Genomic DNA, 17,313 nt, shown 5'->3' on the forward strand with positions numbered 1-17,313 from the left:
CGCCAATCGGAATCTAGGCGAAGGAGATGACTTTTCCCATTGGTTTAAAAGGGGGAAAGAAAGAAAAAAAAGCATCACGTGCCCGCCTCTTCCTTCAGGCTGTGCGAGGAAGCGGCTGAGGAACAAAACTGAGCGGTGAGTGGGCAACCGCTGTGTGTTTGTAGGCGCGCTTACGCGGAAGTAAGTATCTCCATCTCCCAGGGACCAATTACTTCCGAGTAGACTTGTTAGGCTGCAGTCCTAGCTGGGAGGGAGCCCCATTAAATCCAACGGGGCCTCCTCCTGAGCAAAGTTGACTGGCAGCCACCCTATGCCCGGTCGCAGGGCTGGATTCCCTTCCCTCTTCCTGGTTTCGAAGCAACTTGCCTCCCCAACGCTCCTCGGTGTTTTTAAAAGGGTGGCGCCGTGAGCTGAAATTCTGGCAGCTGAAACTTTTTCGTCTCGCGCGGTTTCCAGAGGCAGAGGGTCCTCCCCGGCGGAAAACGTTGGCAACCGGACGGGGGTGGGGAGAGGGGAGAAGGACCTGGTTTAAATCGAAGAGGGCTGCCCGCATTGACTGCCCAGAACAGTCATTGCAATAGATTTCTACTCTGCAGAGAGGAGATAAGAGATGCTCGGGATGTGTCTCACTGTCCTCTTCATCAGTACAGTATGTCGGCATCCTGAGGAAAGAGTGATTCTTGCACTTACACACACGCACACAATATTGTGTTAGAGAGTGTGTATATTCCAGAGTCTTAATGCACATATGAGTCAAGCAAATCTGATTTTTTCCACCCACACATAAGCACTCTCTATTAAACTCTTATTGCAGTGTGACCTACCCACAATACTGGATGGTGATTAATGGGATGTATTAACACTTTGTGTTGCCCCTTCTCACTGCTAATAGTTCCCAAGTTCCTCCCCAAGTTCTGGAAACCTGATGTCCTTTGTGAACATGCAAACGCTACAGCAGCATAGAATTGTAAAATTGAAGGGTTAGACAAGATCCCATGGGTCATCTAGCCCAACCCCCTGCAATGCAGAAATCTTTTACCCAACGTGGGGCTTGAACCCTGAGTTTGAGAGTCTCATGCTCTACTGACTGAGCTATCCCTCAATTGGGATACAACTCATATTCCCTCCTAGCCCACAAATCCAACATCATGGGTCGATATAAAGCGGGACTAATTTTCTTTGTGCCCAGCAGTCTAATCTCGAAATTATTTCCCTCCAGCCATGTAATAATATTGCCCAAGCATTCCTCCTGAGCTCTTCAAACTTAGTTCTAATCATAATTAGCATATATAGCCCCCTTTGCCCCAACAAGCAGACATTGACAGGATATTGGAACCAACTCACATCCTTTTTGGAAAAACGAGACCAAATTCCCTACCATTGACGCGCCAATTGCAGGCAATTTCAATGCTGGAGCTATCCTTCATTCAATTTGTAATTAGTTCACATTTTCCCAGTCCTGCATTCAAAGTTTCTTTTTACCACGGGCAATTAGTTAAGGAGGGAAAGAGTTAAATAGAGCAATATCTCTGCAGGTATGGACAGAAAGATGTATAATTTAGACAAGGTGGGGGAACTGGTTCCTGGATAAATTGGATGACATGTAGGAATTGCACCTCCTTTCTTGATATGCTCAACTCACCTTGCCACTCAGCTTAACTCCTTTAAACTCTTTTCTCATACAGTATTGAGAAAAAAGTTTTGACTTTTATATTAGTCACACATTTGAGTGTCTAAACTATTGTCTTTTGATTGCTTTGTGGGTGGATTGATGCTGAAGTATGAACTGCACATTATTTACAATACCTTGTTTTGTGTATTGTGTGTTAAAGTATACTTAAAACTGCTCAGGGTGATGATACCTGGAAGGCTACAGGCAGCAAGTGCAAGTTGTAGAGCACAAGGATAAGCAGATGGACCACAGAATGCCAATCAAGGGAAACTGCTATGTTATGTACCAGTTGGAGGCAGCCATGTAGAAGGAAATATTACAGCATTTAGGGCTTTTTAGTTCAAAGAAAATAGTAGGTTCTGTAACAGAAGTGTATAAAATTATGTATGGTCTAGAGAAAGCAGAGAGAGCAAAGTTTTTCTCTCTTTCACAACACTGGCACTTAGGGACATCCATTGAAGCTGAACATAGGAATTTTCAGGGCAGACAAAACTATGAAACTATGACATTTGTTTCCATGAGAGGCAGTGATGGCCACCAACTTAGAAGGCTTTTAAAAAGATTCAACAAATTCTTAGAGCACAAGGCTATCAGTGGCTACTTTCCCTGACGGATGTGTTGTTCTTCCATTGTTGGAGGCAGTATGCTTCTGAATACATGTTGCTGGAAACAACAGAAGAGGAACATGCTGTTGCCCTCACGTCCTGCTTGCAAAGTTGCTTCCCCAAAGCATCTGACTGGCCAGAATGCTGGAAGAAATTGGCCACTGGTCTGATTCAGCTCACTCTTAAGTTCTTAGAAGATACTGTATTGCATGAGTAGATTTCCAAGACTAATTACAAGGAAATTTTATTTTTATCATAAGTTTGCAGAGGATATATAGTTGTATTCCAACCTTAACATGTTCTACTTTATCCGTAGGCAGGCCATTTGTTCAGCACCAGTACTGCTGTGGAAATACAACTTTATTTGGAGAATGACAGTGGATTTGCATATTTATACAAGTTAAAGTTGAGATCACTGTGGACACCCTGTGGTGAAAATAGGCATGAACAGTCAGGTACTGAAAAAGGTATGGTGTTGCAGCAAGTCATTTAATTCTCCTGCGTATGTAATAACTCTATGCCAAGATCTTAATGGAACATCCAGTAACACATGCAATTGGTTGACTTGCATCTCTCGGTTGCAATAATGTTGTGTCACTTGCAATAATGGGTAGGAGTTGGGAGATTATAGAATGCTATTAAAGTTACTAGCAGCTGTGCCCCTGTCTGCTCCATTCACCCCCCCCCTTTACTATTTTTCCCACATTAACCCCCTAGAGCAGTGGTTCCCAACCTTTTTTGGCCATGCCCCACCTAAGCATCTCTAAAATCCTGATCCCCCCCCCCCGTGATATATAATTATTAAAAAAGTGAACTCCTGTTCACGTGGAGGAAGCCTAAAAGGCCATTCAGGGTTAATAACTCATTCTCGATTGCCTCCCTTAAAAATCAAATTGCCCCCTTGTGGGGCGTGTGCCCCACATTGGGAACCATGGCCCTAGAACTTCCCCTTCCCACTGCTACTAAGCTCACTATTCACCTTCCCAACCCTATTCTGGAAGCTACTTCTCTCTTCTACTCTATTGTGCAACCACACTTTGCATCCCTGTTTTCACCTTTGCTCCCATGTCCGTGCCTCCTCATTTACTTTTGTCCACCCCCATTATAACCTCCTGCAAGCTCCTACCACACTACTAAGCACCCTTTTTGCCCTTTGCCCAGTTATGAAGCTACTAACCCGGCCTATTATCCAGACTGCTTTCATCTTCAACCCCATTCCCATGCCGTCTACTCCATCTTATTTTGCAACCTGCTTTGCACCTTCGTTCTCTTTTTTCCATACCCCTTGTCCATAGTTTTCTCAACTCTCCTTGCACACAGACAAGGGCATAGGAAGGGGTGTGTGGTGGGGGCAGTCCATCCCAGGTGTCATCCCAGGAGGGAAAGACAACCCCCCCCCCTGGGCAGATCGCGCTGCCACGCCGCGATCGGCCCCCTGCCGGGAGGATCTCATCACCACGCTGCAATCGGTCCCCAACCAGGAGGATCACGTCGCCGCGCCATGATCCCCCCCCAGAGGATCGCGTCGTGATTGGTCCCCCCCAGGATTGTGCTGCCTCACCAATCGCCCCGTGGGCGGATCACTCCACCCTGCTTCTTCGGGTGCTAGCTTCGCCACTGCACACAGATCACCCCTATTTCCACACCTTACCCTCTCTCCTATTGTGCATCTTCCTTTCCATACACACACCATTATCTCCCTCCCCTCCACTTTCCCACCTCCTTGTTGTTCAACCCCTTGCACAAAGACCACATCCCATTTCCATGCCTCCTCCTTTCTTCTATTCTGCAGCCCCTTTTGTATGCATAACCCATGCTGATATATATTACTGTATCTTAAGAGCAAGCCCATCAGTTTGTTCAGTTAGAGAGTATTAAGTTCAGTTGATGAGTGTTGTACATATATGGTTACAGATAGGTAGCCGTGTTGGTCTGCCATAGTCAAAACAAAAAAATTTCCTTCCAGTAGCACCTTAAAGACCAACTAAGTATACCAAGACTAACTAACTATACCAAGAACTAACTTAGTTGGTCTTTAAGGTGCTACTGGAAGGAATTTTTTTTGTTTGTACATATATGGGTGTCTGTTAAGAAAACATTTCTGCTAAATTACTATATTGAATCTGGAACTTCATGTTGAAAACAACACATGGTACCAGGAATAAAATACATTGTGAGAAAGTACTGTGGAATGTTTGAAGGCTCCTCATCCTTTGTCTCTCACCTGAGGCAGCTGAGAAGTTCAGAAAAGCATTTCTGCCCATTTCAGTGTTTCCCATTTTCACTCCCATAATGGCAGAAGTTTGAGTAGAGCGGGGTGGAAGGACATACAGTGGTACCTCTGGTTGCAAACGGGATCCGTTCTGGAGGCCCGTTCACAACCTGAAAAGAGCGCAACCTGAAGCGCCGTATCTGCGCAGGTGCATGGCGTGATTTAGCACTTCTGTGCATGCGCGAGCGGCGAAACCCAGAAGTAACCCTTTCCGGTACTTCCGGGTCACCACGGGACGCAACCTGAAAAGACGTAACCTGAAGCGTCCGTAACATGAGGTTTGACTGTAGATGAAAGCTGTGAGTTTAAACAACAGCAGAGGGTTGAATGAAGCAGAGATATAGTGACACTGCAGGTTGGTTGGTTTTTTAACGAAACAAAAAAAAAGTAGCAAACTTCTTAGTATTAAGCAAAAATAATCATTTTAAGTTTACAATATAATATTTAGATGGAGTTTAAAATTGAAGATACATGGAACAGCTTACCAGTGAGTCATGATCCAGTAACAATCAAGTTGACAGGTGAAGATGCTGGAATGATGATAGAAGTGTGTGCTCCATTTTTTAACGACCCTCCAGCTCCTCCTGGTGCCCCTGGAAAACCATTCAATGGACTGTGGGACTATGAGGGTAAGTGAATCAATCTTATTGCAAGGTTCTATCATGTATATTCTGGCAGCATCTCTTGTGTACAGGCTGGCATTCCTGTCAAGAGAAATGCTGAACTTTGTTTAAAGAAATGCAACAACAGGTTATGTGGAGTGCTCTTGTTCAAGCTTGCAGACAGACAACTCTGCTATTTTTCAGAGTATTCTATTCCACCTCAGCTTTCCATTTTCCACCCCCAACAGATTCATCATTTTGTGCCCACTGAATATGCTCAACACTAATTATCCTGTGAGGGGGTGTAGGTCTAGGTCCCCTATTCCCCTCCCACTGCCCCTCCTTTTCCCATCCTCTACTTCTGTAAAGCTTTGGGTTACCCTGAGCCTGCTGATGTGGCTAGATGGTGCTGTTTTGGTTATATAAAGATCTACATTGAGAGAATGAGCTTTCCATTCGTATTATGCAGAATCCTGTGACTATCAGAGAAGCTGATTCAAAACAGAGAAATGAATGAAGCCTAGTTAGGAGTTCCAAGTGCCCTAAACATTCAGTTTTCTTTCCAGTATTGATTGATTATTTAATATCTAATTTCTATACTGATTAATATATTAAATATATATTCTTAGAGATCAGAGTACAACTGAAGCAACAGCAAACAACTTAAACATAATATTACAAAAATACACAGTTACATATAAGCGCTGCATCAATACATAGGGCTGTTTCTGTGTATATAAATAAATAAAGTAAAATAAAATATATTCGTTTTCCTTTGGTCACACCCTATCATCCTCTGGGTTTCTCACCCGAAGTCCAGCAAACTTTTAGCTTACCCACAAAGGTTTCACAACAAAAAGATACTGGAAACAGCAAACATCAGCCTAGTTTCTCCTCTAGACTTGCTCTTTATGCGTAGACCCAAAGCACTGCCTCAGACCGCCCATAGCTGTGTCCCATTCAGCTGCACTTTCCACAACCAGTTCCATGTGCAGCAGCTTTCCCAGGGGTCCAAAGGATGAGGAGAGGCTCCCCTTCCACCCACAGCTGTTTCTTTCACCCTCTGTCCTCTTCTAGCTGGGATATAATGTAATATAGTGGGGCAGAAGGGTCATTTAATTTTTAATGGGAAGGCTACTTATTGCAAATTATTAGGGGTTATGCAACCTGAATAAATATTATAACTGTGTTGTAAACATCAATTACCATTTATATATCGAGTAATCTATTTTAGGTTATCTCAAAAGGCAGGCAATTTTCATGAAATCTGTGTTCTTTTTTTGAGCATGTTCTCCGCAATTCTGCCTCCTAGGTAAAGAAATATATTACTATGCGTTTCTTGGAATTTTATGGTAAACAATCATCTAATTATCCAGATCTGAATCAAAACTAATGTTATTAATGCCAGGTTCTTTGTAGAAATTGTCACACAGCTTGTGAAAACCTAAAGAAATACAATGCTATGAAACCTACAGGGGCATTATTATTATTATTGCCAGTTTATATGGTGCAAACAGTACGAAAGGATAGGCCCCTGCCTCAAAGGAGAAAGTGGTTTTGCAAATTGTTATGGGGTTACGCTACAACATATGCTCATTAGCAAGTGTGTAAATGCTAGCAGTAGGCTATTTATAGCACAAGCTGCTTATTCCATATACAGAGTGTTACAGTGGACAAAATGGTAGTACAGTGGTACCTTGGGTTACAGATGCTTCAGGTTACAGACTCCGCTAACCCAGAAATAGTACCTCAGGTTAAGAACTTTGCTTCAGGATGAGAACAGAAATCGAGCAGCGGTGGCAGCGGGAGGCCCCATTAGTGGTGCTTCAGGTTAAGAACAGTTTCAGGTTGAGAACGGACCTCCAGAACGAATTAAGTTCTTAACCCGAGGTACCACTGTAATCTGTTACTATACATGATAGTTATTAAGGACTGCCTCTGAATTATCTTCCCATATGGTATTCCCAAATACTATAGTCAAGTACAAAATGAATGAAAATCCATATATTTGTCCCATTAATAAAGTTTGGTAACTGTATATTGGTTAGGTCTGCCATATGTCCAGATTTTCCTGGACATTACTGGGATTTCAAAGGTGGAATTGATACCTGGGGCAGAGGGATTTCCAAAAGGCAGTGCTTTGTCCTGGATCTTAGTTTTTTTTTGTAAAAATAAATAAATCTCAACAACTTTTGGGGTGTCCTGATTTTTACTTTTTGAAACGTGGCAACCCAAACTTGAAGCATTAGCTTCAAGGTTTTTAAAAGATCCACATGGTAGGCTTAACTTTCCTGTGTGATAAAGACTCTTATGTACATCTTTTAGAGAGGAGTATGGAGGTACAGCATTAGAATCTCTCATCTTTTATGCTGGATAAATTAATTTTCACTAAATGAGTTGTCCAAAGAACTTTTATCTTATAATACAAATTCCAACACTTCAGTACAGTTGCCACTAAAACTCACTGGTTTTCTTACTGGCAACTGTTTCTTTAAGGGATCTGATGATAAATGAACTGCTTCAATACCATAATACAGATTTTCAAATAGCCACCCACTTTGTAGCCTGTTTAAAGCAAGAGTTTGCTCAGTGTAGACCCATTAATTGCAGTGTATCTACTCTGAGTGCGATTTAGCTTGGGTGACATCCAAAGTACTGAATATCATCAGTCATAAAAGCCTTATAAAACTTGGTTCTCTCATTTTATAGGCCACATATATCTGGATAAGGATATCTGGATAAGACGACACATATATCTGGATAAGGATATCTGGATAAGACGACACATATATCTGCATAAGGATATCTGGATAAGACGACTAAAAACTACCTCCACTGTTGAGCTCAGATTCTGCTTTCAATTTTACATAGGCATCTATGGGAACAGGATAGTGGGCTAGATGGGCCATTGGCCTGATCCAGTAGGCTCTTCTTACGTTCTTAAAACGTTTTTGATGGACCAACAACTTTTGTGGTCTTGTTTGATATAGCCACTATGTTTCTCCAAGTCTAAGTAGCGTAATCTCTCCCCATCTCAGCTGGGCTTTCACTGTGACTTCCCTGATTTCTATCACTATGGAGATGGCTACTCAATAGTTGGAGTTTCAGTGTTACCAACACTACTTTGATTCTGTTTTTCTTGAACAGGATGATATATCAGTGTGAAGTCATCTGGCAAGTTTCCTTGGCTATGTGATCTTCACATTTTAAACTTTTTTCTTATGCCATGAAGCTTATGTTGCTTTATCTTGCATTCAAGCTCCATAGGTTTTTAAATTTTAGTATTGCAGCATTGTTGCCAAAATAACATTCACAGCATAATGCATTCAAATTGGCAGTGCAATAAATGTGTATAGTGTTTAAAATATTCACTAATTGGCTATGTTCACATAGCATTCTAGAGGAGAATCTGGAGTAATAGTTGAGTATGCTGCTACCTGCTAGAATAACGCCAATTTTGTATTTAAAAAAACTTTAATGTGCTGTATGAGCATCAGTTGGAACAATTTCCCCCATTCCTTTTCTTTTCTGCTCTTGAAGGTATGAAGAATTCATAATTTATACTTCCCTAGGTGGAGGAGAAATCTTTTTCTGGGAGCCATTGTATTTTATTCTTATTTCTTGCAGCTGTTTCCGTTGATCAGTACTGCATTGGAAAGTAGCAGCAGGATTCCTGAGTAGCTTTTTCATACATATGAATGAAATTCTTTCCCTGCTCTCTCAATTGTTTCACATTCATTCCATTGCTTTAGGAGTATATTGCATCAGTTTCTTGCACTTAAGGCTTTTCCTTAGGGCCAGTGCAATGAGTGATTGCTCAGTTCTGTTCAATTTTACCTACACAGGCATCCCGTAAAAGTCCCTAAGCATCACTTACCTGATTGACAGCTAATATCAAGTAGAGAAACTGTTATTTTCCACAGCTGTTTCCATCTTTATCAAGATGGAAGAATCAATCTTTTGTTTCTTCCCCCTATGTACATATGCACACAGAATTTGTAAAACACTTTTTTTGTAGTAGTTTTAAAAGCAATACTATTCTAGATTATGGTAATTATAAGCTATTTGAAAAGTGTTTTCAAAGCACATTATGAAAAATATATACAGTTAGTGGGCTGCCAAAAAAATTAGAGGAAAAATGAGATTTTGCAGCATTCTCCTATGTGTATCTACTCAGAGGTAAGTCCCACTGAGTTCAATTGGGCTGTACTTCCAGGTAAATGGATATAGGATTGTAGCCTAAGTCTGCAATGCTAAATGCAGTAGGGAATAAGTTATATTGAGCAAATGGGATTGAGTTCATGTAACTGTGTAGGTTTGCACTGTAAATATAAAAATGATTTAAAATGAAGCAGCAATGTTTCGTTGGTTTTCAGTTGTAGAAGCTTTCTTCTTGAATCACCAAACTGAGCAGTACTTAGAAGTGGAGTTTTGTCCGTAAGTAAACATTTCAAAATCCTTTAATTTCTTATGCAATTATGTTGCTTGAATCCTTGATGTGTACGTTTGTATTTGGGAGATTGCTAGAATTCCAAGAGTGCTTTCAGCTTTATGCAGGTGAAGAACAGGATTTGCCACTAGGGAATCCCATTCAGACCTTGTCCAGTATCAGAAGTGCCTTTCTGCTTGGAGTTGTTCTGTGGCTTTAGAAGGTAGCTGCTGATTCTACAATGTGGCTAGAAAAAAATATTATGGTTTCTCTCAGTCTGTATATTTTAGCAGTAAGCTAAGGAACAGAGCTGTAAAGTTAATGTATATTGACGTGCAGTGCAGTATCATATACGTTGTAAGCCACCCAGAGTGGCTGGGGAAACCCAGCCAGATGGGCGGGATATTAATATTACTATTAATTAATTAATTAATTACTAATATTAATATTGGGACACGGGTGGCGCTGTGGGTTAAAGCCTCAGCGCCTAGGACTTGCTGATCGAAAGGTCGGCGGTTCGAATCCCTGTGGCAGGGTGCGCTCCCGTCGTTCGGTCCCAGCGCCTGCCAACCTAGCAGTTCGAAAGCACCTTCGGGTGCAAGTAGATAAATAGGGACTGCTTACCAGCGGGAAGGTAAACGGCGTTCCGTGTGCTGCGCTGGCTCGCCAGATGCAGCTTGTCACACTGGCCACGTGACCCGGAAGTGTCTGCGGACAGCGCTGGCTCCCGGCCTATAGAGTGAGATGAGCACACAACCCTAGAGTCTGTCAAGACTGGCCCGTACGGGCAGGGGTACCTTTACCTTTAATATTAATATTATTATACAGTGAGATGGTAAGGTGGTGCATAGGGGCAGAGTCCTTAAGAGCAAAAGCACCTGTATGTTTTCCTATGCGGTTGCCAATACTCTACATGTAAAGCTCTGTAGGAATCTTTAATTTGCAGCTGCAGTATTATAACATTAACCAATGAATGAATTTCTGTATTCTTACAGAAACGGAGTGAGAAGAATCCAAGATAGGATAAAGAGTCCAAAATAGGATAAAGGCAGTGTACGTTTTTATTGTTGAGTCTATTCAGGGAGGCAAGCTCTGAAAAATATATAAAATTGGGGATTTGAGTGGTGCTGTAGCTAGGGTGGGGGACCAGTGAAAATGATGGACAATTATGAGTGAATTTAAAAGCATCCCATAAAGGTGTGTGTGTGTGTGTGTGTGTGTGTGTGGCTGTGGGTCAGTAAAGACTTACTTCAGCAAATGTCTTCTTTGTAAAGAAAGGTATAGGACCCCTGAATGGTTAAGTCCAGTCAAAGACGACTATGAGGTGTATTGCTCATCTTGCCTCAGGCCAAGGGAGCTGGCGTTTGTCCACAAGCAGCTTTCCAGGTCATGTGGCCAGCATGACTAAACCGTTTCTGGCACAATGGAACACCATGACACTCCAGTGGCACCTATTTATCTGTTTGCATTGGTCTGCTTTTGAACTGCTAGGTTGGCAAGAGCTGGGACAGAGCAATGGGAGCTCACCACTGTCACGCGGATTCGACCTGCCAACCTTCTGATCGCCTAGCCCAAGAAGCTCAGTTGTTTAGACCACAGTGCCACCCGCGCCCCTAGGCTTGAATTCGCTTGACCGGGTGAGCTCCTGTTGCTCTGTCCCAGTTTCTGTCAATCTCACAGTTCAAAAGTATACCAGTGCAAGTAGATAAATAGGTACCGCTGTGGTGGGAAGGTAAACCGTGTTTCTGTGTGCTCTAGCTTCCATCAGAGTGTTCCATTGCGCCAGAAGCAGTTTAGTCATGCTGGCCACATGACTCGGAAAGCTATCTGTGGACAAACGCTGGATCCCTTGGCCTGAAAACAAGAGGAGCACCACTTCCCATAGTCACCTTTGACTGGACTTAACCATCCAGGGGTCCTTTACCTTACCTTTACCTTATTTGTAGATGTAGTCCAGAATGAAGCAAATATAGTTGTGCAATTTAATGGCTTCATGTTGACTTACATAGCAAGTTGCTTAGGAGTTATTTGCATTTTATTGGGTTACACAATTTTCATCTGAGAACTATAAGCTGCCTCTGGTTTAGAGACATGCTAATGGATGTATTTCTGGTATGACTATATTATGTTTTTGTAGGCATGGGCAGTATCTGGTGTTGCTGCTTTCTGGGAGACGGAAAGTGTGCAAAGTAAGTGAACCATAGGACTCCACCACCACCTTCCCCAAACGCACAATTACTTCAACACTCACGGGACTGGGATAAATCTGCATATCTTCTTTTAACACAGCAAGAACTTCCTTTAATGTTGGAAGTGTCGAGAACGTGTGCCAAATGGAATGGAAAAGCTCATCTTCCCTGGAGTTATTTCCCACCAGCTACTGACAAATTTAATGCATTTGCAATTCATGGGTCAGGAGTTAACAGAACATATGAAGCCCTCTACCCTGTACCTCAACATGACATTGTGGCAAAACAGAAACCTGATTTGTAAGTACATCTGTAGTGCTTTTTTTTCTTTTCCTAAGAGGCTGGTGTGAGTGGTAGAATATTTTATTGCCCTTCAAGTTAGGACGGCAAGTTATATTAGGACCTAAACTGCAGACTCTAGACAAGAAATTAAATGCAGTGATGTTGCTTCTGCTGGTCAGGCTGGTCAAGGATGCTTTTTATTTGGCTTCAATCTTACTATTGAAAATGTTAACACATTAAAGGAGTTCAAAGAAAATAACCTTTAAAGATCATTCTCTCACACATACACTGCTTTGCTAAGCTTATCCTTTGGGATATAATGTAATACCTGTATACTTTCATTGGCTCAAGAAGTGCATTGGGAAATGTGAATATATGAATGATGGTGTAAAATATTATAACAATGCTTGCTCTTCTTTCCCCTGTGTTCTTTTGAATGGTTTCTTGGGTCTGGGGTAGCTTGCTGTGCTCCATATTCATTAGTACTTGCTGAAAGGAAATATCTGGTAGTATGTGTGCATTACAGCATTTCAATCTGCAAAACGTGCGCTTCTGATATGCTGATAGAAATATGCTTTATGCCTGAACTGAGACTTTGTGAGAAGTCCACTTGAAACATAACCTTGCATACAGTGTCATGTGCTCTCTGGGTAGTTGCACCATAAAACCTCCAATCTTATCTCCTACCTATCTGTTTATCTTGGTGGCTACTTTTTATTCTTTATTTGACGGAGTGTTATCTGCACACCTTACTTTCGTACTTTTTCTTGCATGAAAACTCAGAAGGCAACAAGGCACAGACTGTAATTACTTGAATCAGTTTCACAATATGAATGTGACACACACACATATATAAACTACAATGTAAATTCTTGGGGTGGTGAAGAACAACACACTTACACTAGTTCTTTAATACGTAGTTACTGTACTGTGGTTTTGTAATACAATAACTTTTCTTCATACCAATTTAGCAGATGTGGAAAGGGGTAAGTGTAAATGTTTCCAACCCATCTGACTCTTTTGCTCCTTTCTTTTGCAGCCATCGCCTAGAATATTTTAAATGCCTGAACCTGAAACTGTTAATGGGAGAAGATTGGAAGCAACCAGAATCAGACTTGTGGGCATCATGTAAATGCAACTAAATAAAAAAGACAAAAGGTAGGCTACCAGATAGCTTAAAGTAGGGGGTTAGACACTATTGACCACTGCCTACTTGTAGCACTTACAAGCATTCAGTGGATCAAATCGAAGAGTGTTGACTTCAGTTTGCTGAGGTCCGCTGCCATAGTTGCATTATATATCTGCATGTATGAAAAGATCTGTTGCCAATGTCTGGGTTGGAGAAAAGCTTTTGTTTCCTCTCAACTGGGCCTTTCACTGTTGCTCATTTGCATCCTGATCATATACTTTTATTTAGTTATCAATAAGGAGCTGGGTTGGTTTAGCCTGTAAAAGAGGAGACTGAGAGGAGATACGATAGCCATCTTCAAATATCTTAAGGGCTGTCACATGGAAGAGAGACTATGCTTGATTTCTCCTGCTCTGTAATAAAAATACAATTAACAGTAAAACAAAACATATTTGAAACACTTCTAAAACATGTAGAAACTGTTAAAATAATCTAGAAACACTGAAACACGACAAAACACATAACATATCATGTATCTGAATAGATCTGCTGAAACAGAAACATTTTCAGCAGACATCAATAATGTCAATAGTCAGGGAGTTTCAAAATACAGGCGCTAAAGACGTGACTCCCGATGAATGCAATATAGACATTGTGTGGCACTTACAGAAGTGTGAGTTTTGCAGATTGAAGTGATCGTTGGCACATATTGGGTAAGGGGACCCCTTAAGGAAACTGGTCCCCAGCCATTAAGGCATTATATACCAATATTATTATGAGTCCTGTGGATGATATTGGAGACTGTTTACTAACTATTAATGCTGGGCCAGAATTTGTTCTGGATACTGAGAGTCCAGGCCTTTGCAAATAGTAACAATGCTCCCCAAAAGCCCTTGCACCTTATGTGTCTAGTCCAGCCTCAACCCTTCCCACAAGTTGTTGCAAAGGAGTAATTGACTGTGTCTTTACTTCCTCATTTAGTCATGTTATCAGCTTTGTGATCTTCAGCTGTCAGGCATCTAATCTTATTCAAATCCCCATATTGATCTACTTTCTTTACAGGTCACTTGAGTATTGCTCTTTTATTGGTTCTGTTTCTCACATTCCCTCACAGATTGTCTCTGTAGTAAAGTATTTCATGTTCTGGGGGTCTTAAGTACCCAACCGCTTCAAAGATTACCTGACTGGAATGCAAAAGATGGAAGGATACCAAGAAAAGAAAAGAGATGAGATGAGAAGAATCCTTCTAATTCCAATCTGAATGCATTTTGTCCTCTCCTCCCTTCTTGCGAATTTCTTCCTAAGTCAATTATAGATGCTGTCTGATAGCTGACATTACTTCTGCAGTAAAGAAAATGGGAACTTTCCCCCCTGAAGCCACACATGTGTATCCCAATGGATAAGAAGTTGCGATGTAATCAAGCTGTTTTCAAACAAAATCCATGATTGATGCTGCTTGCAAGAATGAATTGAGAAACTAAGCCAATCGCACTCTGCTATACCTGCTAGATCATAATTGGACTTTAAACATTTCACTTTTCCCAACACAAGCATGTGCTTATTTTATTTACAGTGACCTCCATTGAGATAGCTGCAACATTATTTTGTTGCTCTGTTTGCCACCTGCATTTTTTTCAATGCCCCTGTGATAAATGGACACTTTTTGGGGTGTTGACAACTTGCCTTCATGGAAAATCTGTGGAACTGTCCACTTGGCATGAGCCGACAAACATTTTAATTCCACTAAAAATATGTTCTATTTAACCAGAAATGGGTATTGTCTCAGTGTATTTAATCTTTAATTATTGATTAACGTGGGATAAAAGTAAATGGCATATCTGTTCACTGAGTATATCAAGCAGGTTTTCATTTCTCACACCAACCTGATTATGACTTAAGTATAAAGGAATAATGAATAGAACAATATTGATCCAGGTGCTTTTTATCATCTTTTCCCATTATACATAAAATTAAAATGAAAGTTGCTAGACGCTCCCTTTCGATGGAAGAAAATAATTGTTTTTTCATCCAAGGCAATGTAATATAATCTGAACTGCAAGTTATTACAGAAGACATTCAATTAAATACAGAAAAAACTCTGGGCGTGATATGTATGTATATGAAGCTGGCTAAAATTTTACGCCTACCTTGAGGCTAAAATGTTACGCCTACCTTGATCAACACAGATCTGTTCCTGTTTTATGTGTGTCTTTTGAAAGTATGTTCTGGGTGGTATTCAGCTAAGTTTTGCTCAGAAGAAATTGAAATTAATAGGACCTAACAAACATTTTCATTCATTTCACTGGGTGTATTCTGAGTAAAACGTAGCAGAATATTGTTTGATGTCTGGTTGATGACAGGTAGCACTCAAAGTAAAGTGTGTAGCAGTTGCACTATGGCATACAAACACAACCCCACTCCCTCATTGCTGTGGAAGGTACAGTTGATAGCAGGCAAGTCATTGCATCTGTGCATGCTGCTAAACTAAGTGAAAGGCTATCATGCTATCAAAGAAGACAAGAGGCTATGGCAGTAATGACTCCACACTTATTAAAATACAAGGAGTGAACCTTGCTTTAACTATCCCAAATTGAGACAAGGCCACAAATAAATAGCACAACTACCACAGCATATCGGAGGACACTTCATGCTTGTATTACCCCTTGCAGGGGTGCATCAACTCTAGGCAGAAAGAATAGGATTTTCCTAATGCATGAAAGGACAGGTGCTGAGATTGAGGTTACTAGTGATAACTCACAAATATCTTTGGAACTGGAGTTTCTGCAGTCTAAAATCTGTTAAAGGCAGCTATGCAAACAAGGCTGTCATAACAAGAGATCAAAATAAGATTTCGGAATGTGTTTGAAAGCATACAGTGCCTAACAGAATATTGCAGAATCAATAAATGATGTGATGCTAATAACATAAGTACACGGTAGTTAACAAGGAAGGATTATGCAGAAAGAGTAAGGTGCAGTTGGGTATAAACAAAGGAACCATTTTATACGTCGGTTTGACATCTGCTTTAGACTGGTGTTTTGGGTTATATGCTTGATATAAAAATGGTTTTGGGAAATTGCATGAAAATGTCAACCTACAAACCCATTTGCTATTTTTACTTATATAGTAGTTAACATGTTCTGTATCATTTTAAATATATTTTCCAAAGTTTCATAATCCGGCAATTTTTTCAAAATGGCACTTTATACGTGAGCAAGCAACCAGCAGCATGACATTCAAGGTGACTTGGAATTTCTCTTTTCCTAATCTTCGGTTAAAGACCTCTCCAAGAAAATAGACAATAGGTTAATGACCCTTCATTGTATTGAAAAGTTGACTTTCTCATTTAATAAAATGAGAAGAAACACAGGGGATGATGTCTATATGGGAAATGTGATTATTCTGAAAGAAAGCAGAAACAGTCACTGAAGTAGTGCTGTCAGTTGGCAATTTTGTTATTGTTGAATTTGAGACACGGAGATTGAAAAGAAAAGTTGTGGACCAGGTAGTGATGTAAAGTCAGTTTTTCTCTCAGCTTCTTATTTTTCCAATCTTAAATTGCTCCAGCAGTTTGCAAATTCTAAAATCTTCATGAAATTCACCAGAATCTTACTGTGACTTTCTCCTAATAAACACAATGGGTTGAAAAGAAACAAATCATTAGGGTATTGACTGAGCCAAGTCAAAATTCCTTTGGGCATTGCAACTTCTCAAATGGATTTGGTGCACACCTGCAATTTGTGAATGCAAAGTAAAGTGTCATACACACAGTGTCTTTGTCTGAAAGCATTTATTTTTATGTGTTTGTCACTGAATTTTATGTGTTATGTTGGTCACAGGTCATATGCTGGAAAACTTTATCACAGTTGCCAGTAACTTTGTATATTGCTTACTAATTGATTTTTTTAATTCATAATTTTAGAGAATATAATTGTTTTAAGGTCCAGATAAATTCTTGTGGTTGTAAAACTGTTGTGTTAGTCACAACTTTTAAAATACAATAAAAATAAATCATTTAAACAATCTGGCTTATTTCTTTATTTTTGAAGGGAACATCAATCAAGTTAACACACAATTAGTTTAATAATACTGGCCAATACAGTCATACCTCGGGTTAAATGTGCTTCAGGTTG

The 17,313-nt window shown here is 40.6% G+C and overlaps 1 protein-coding gene across 4 annotated transcripts; it reads left to right on the forward strand.

Moving 5' to 3' along the window:
* The first annotated feature begins 18 nt into the window (after positions 1-18).
* On the forward strand, positions 19-17,203 carry C9H4orf33 (chromosome 9 C4orf33 homolog). Of its 4 annotated transcripts, none has more exons than XM_028743320.2 (8): positions 19-135; positions 2,594-2,744; positions 4,998-5,178; positions 9,528-9,588; positions 11,718-11,769; positions 11,870-12,069; positions 13,091-13,209; positions 14,295-17,203. In XM_028743320.2, exons 2-7 carry the CDS (start codon positions 2,721-2,723, stop codon positions 13,191-13,193), a joined length of 621 nt encoding a protein of 206 aa, XP_028599153.2. In that variant the 5' UTR covers positions 19-135; positions 2,594-2,720; the 3' UTR covers positions 13,194-13,209; positions 14,295-17,203. The 4 variants fall into 4 exon arrangements, with proteins under 4 accessions (XP_028599153.2, XP_028599154.2, XP_028599156.2 ...); XM_028743321.2 differs by having other exon boundaries at positions 36-135; positions 2,598-2,744; XM_028743323.2 differs by having other exon boundaries at positions 51-180; positions 14,243-17,203.
* The last annotated feature ends 110 nt before the right edge of the window (positions 17,204-17,313 follow it).

The sequence above is a fragment of the Podarcis muralis genome, chromosome 9, assembly GCF_964188315.1.
Source record: "Podarcis muralis chromosome 9, rPodMur119.hap1.1, whole genome shotgun sequence".
In the NCBI taxonomy this organism is placed as follows: Eukaryota; Metazoa; Chordata; class Lepidosauria; order Squamata; family Lacertidae; genus Podarcis; species Podarcis muralis.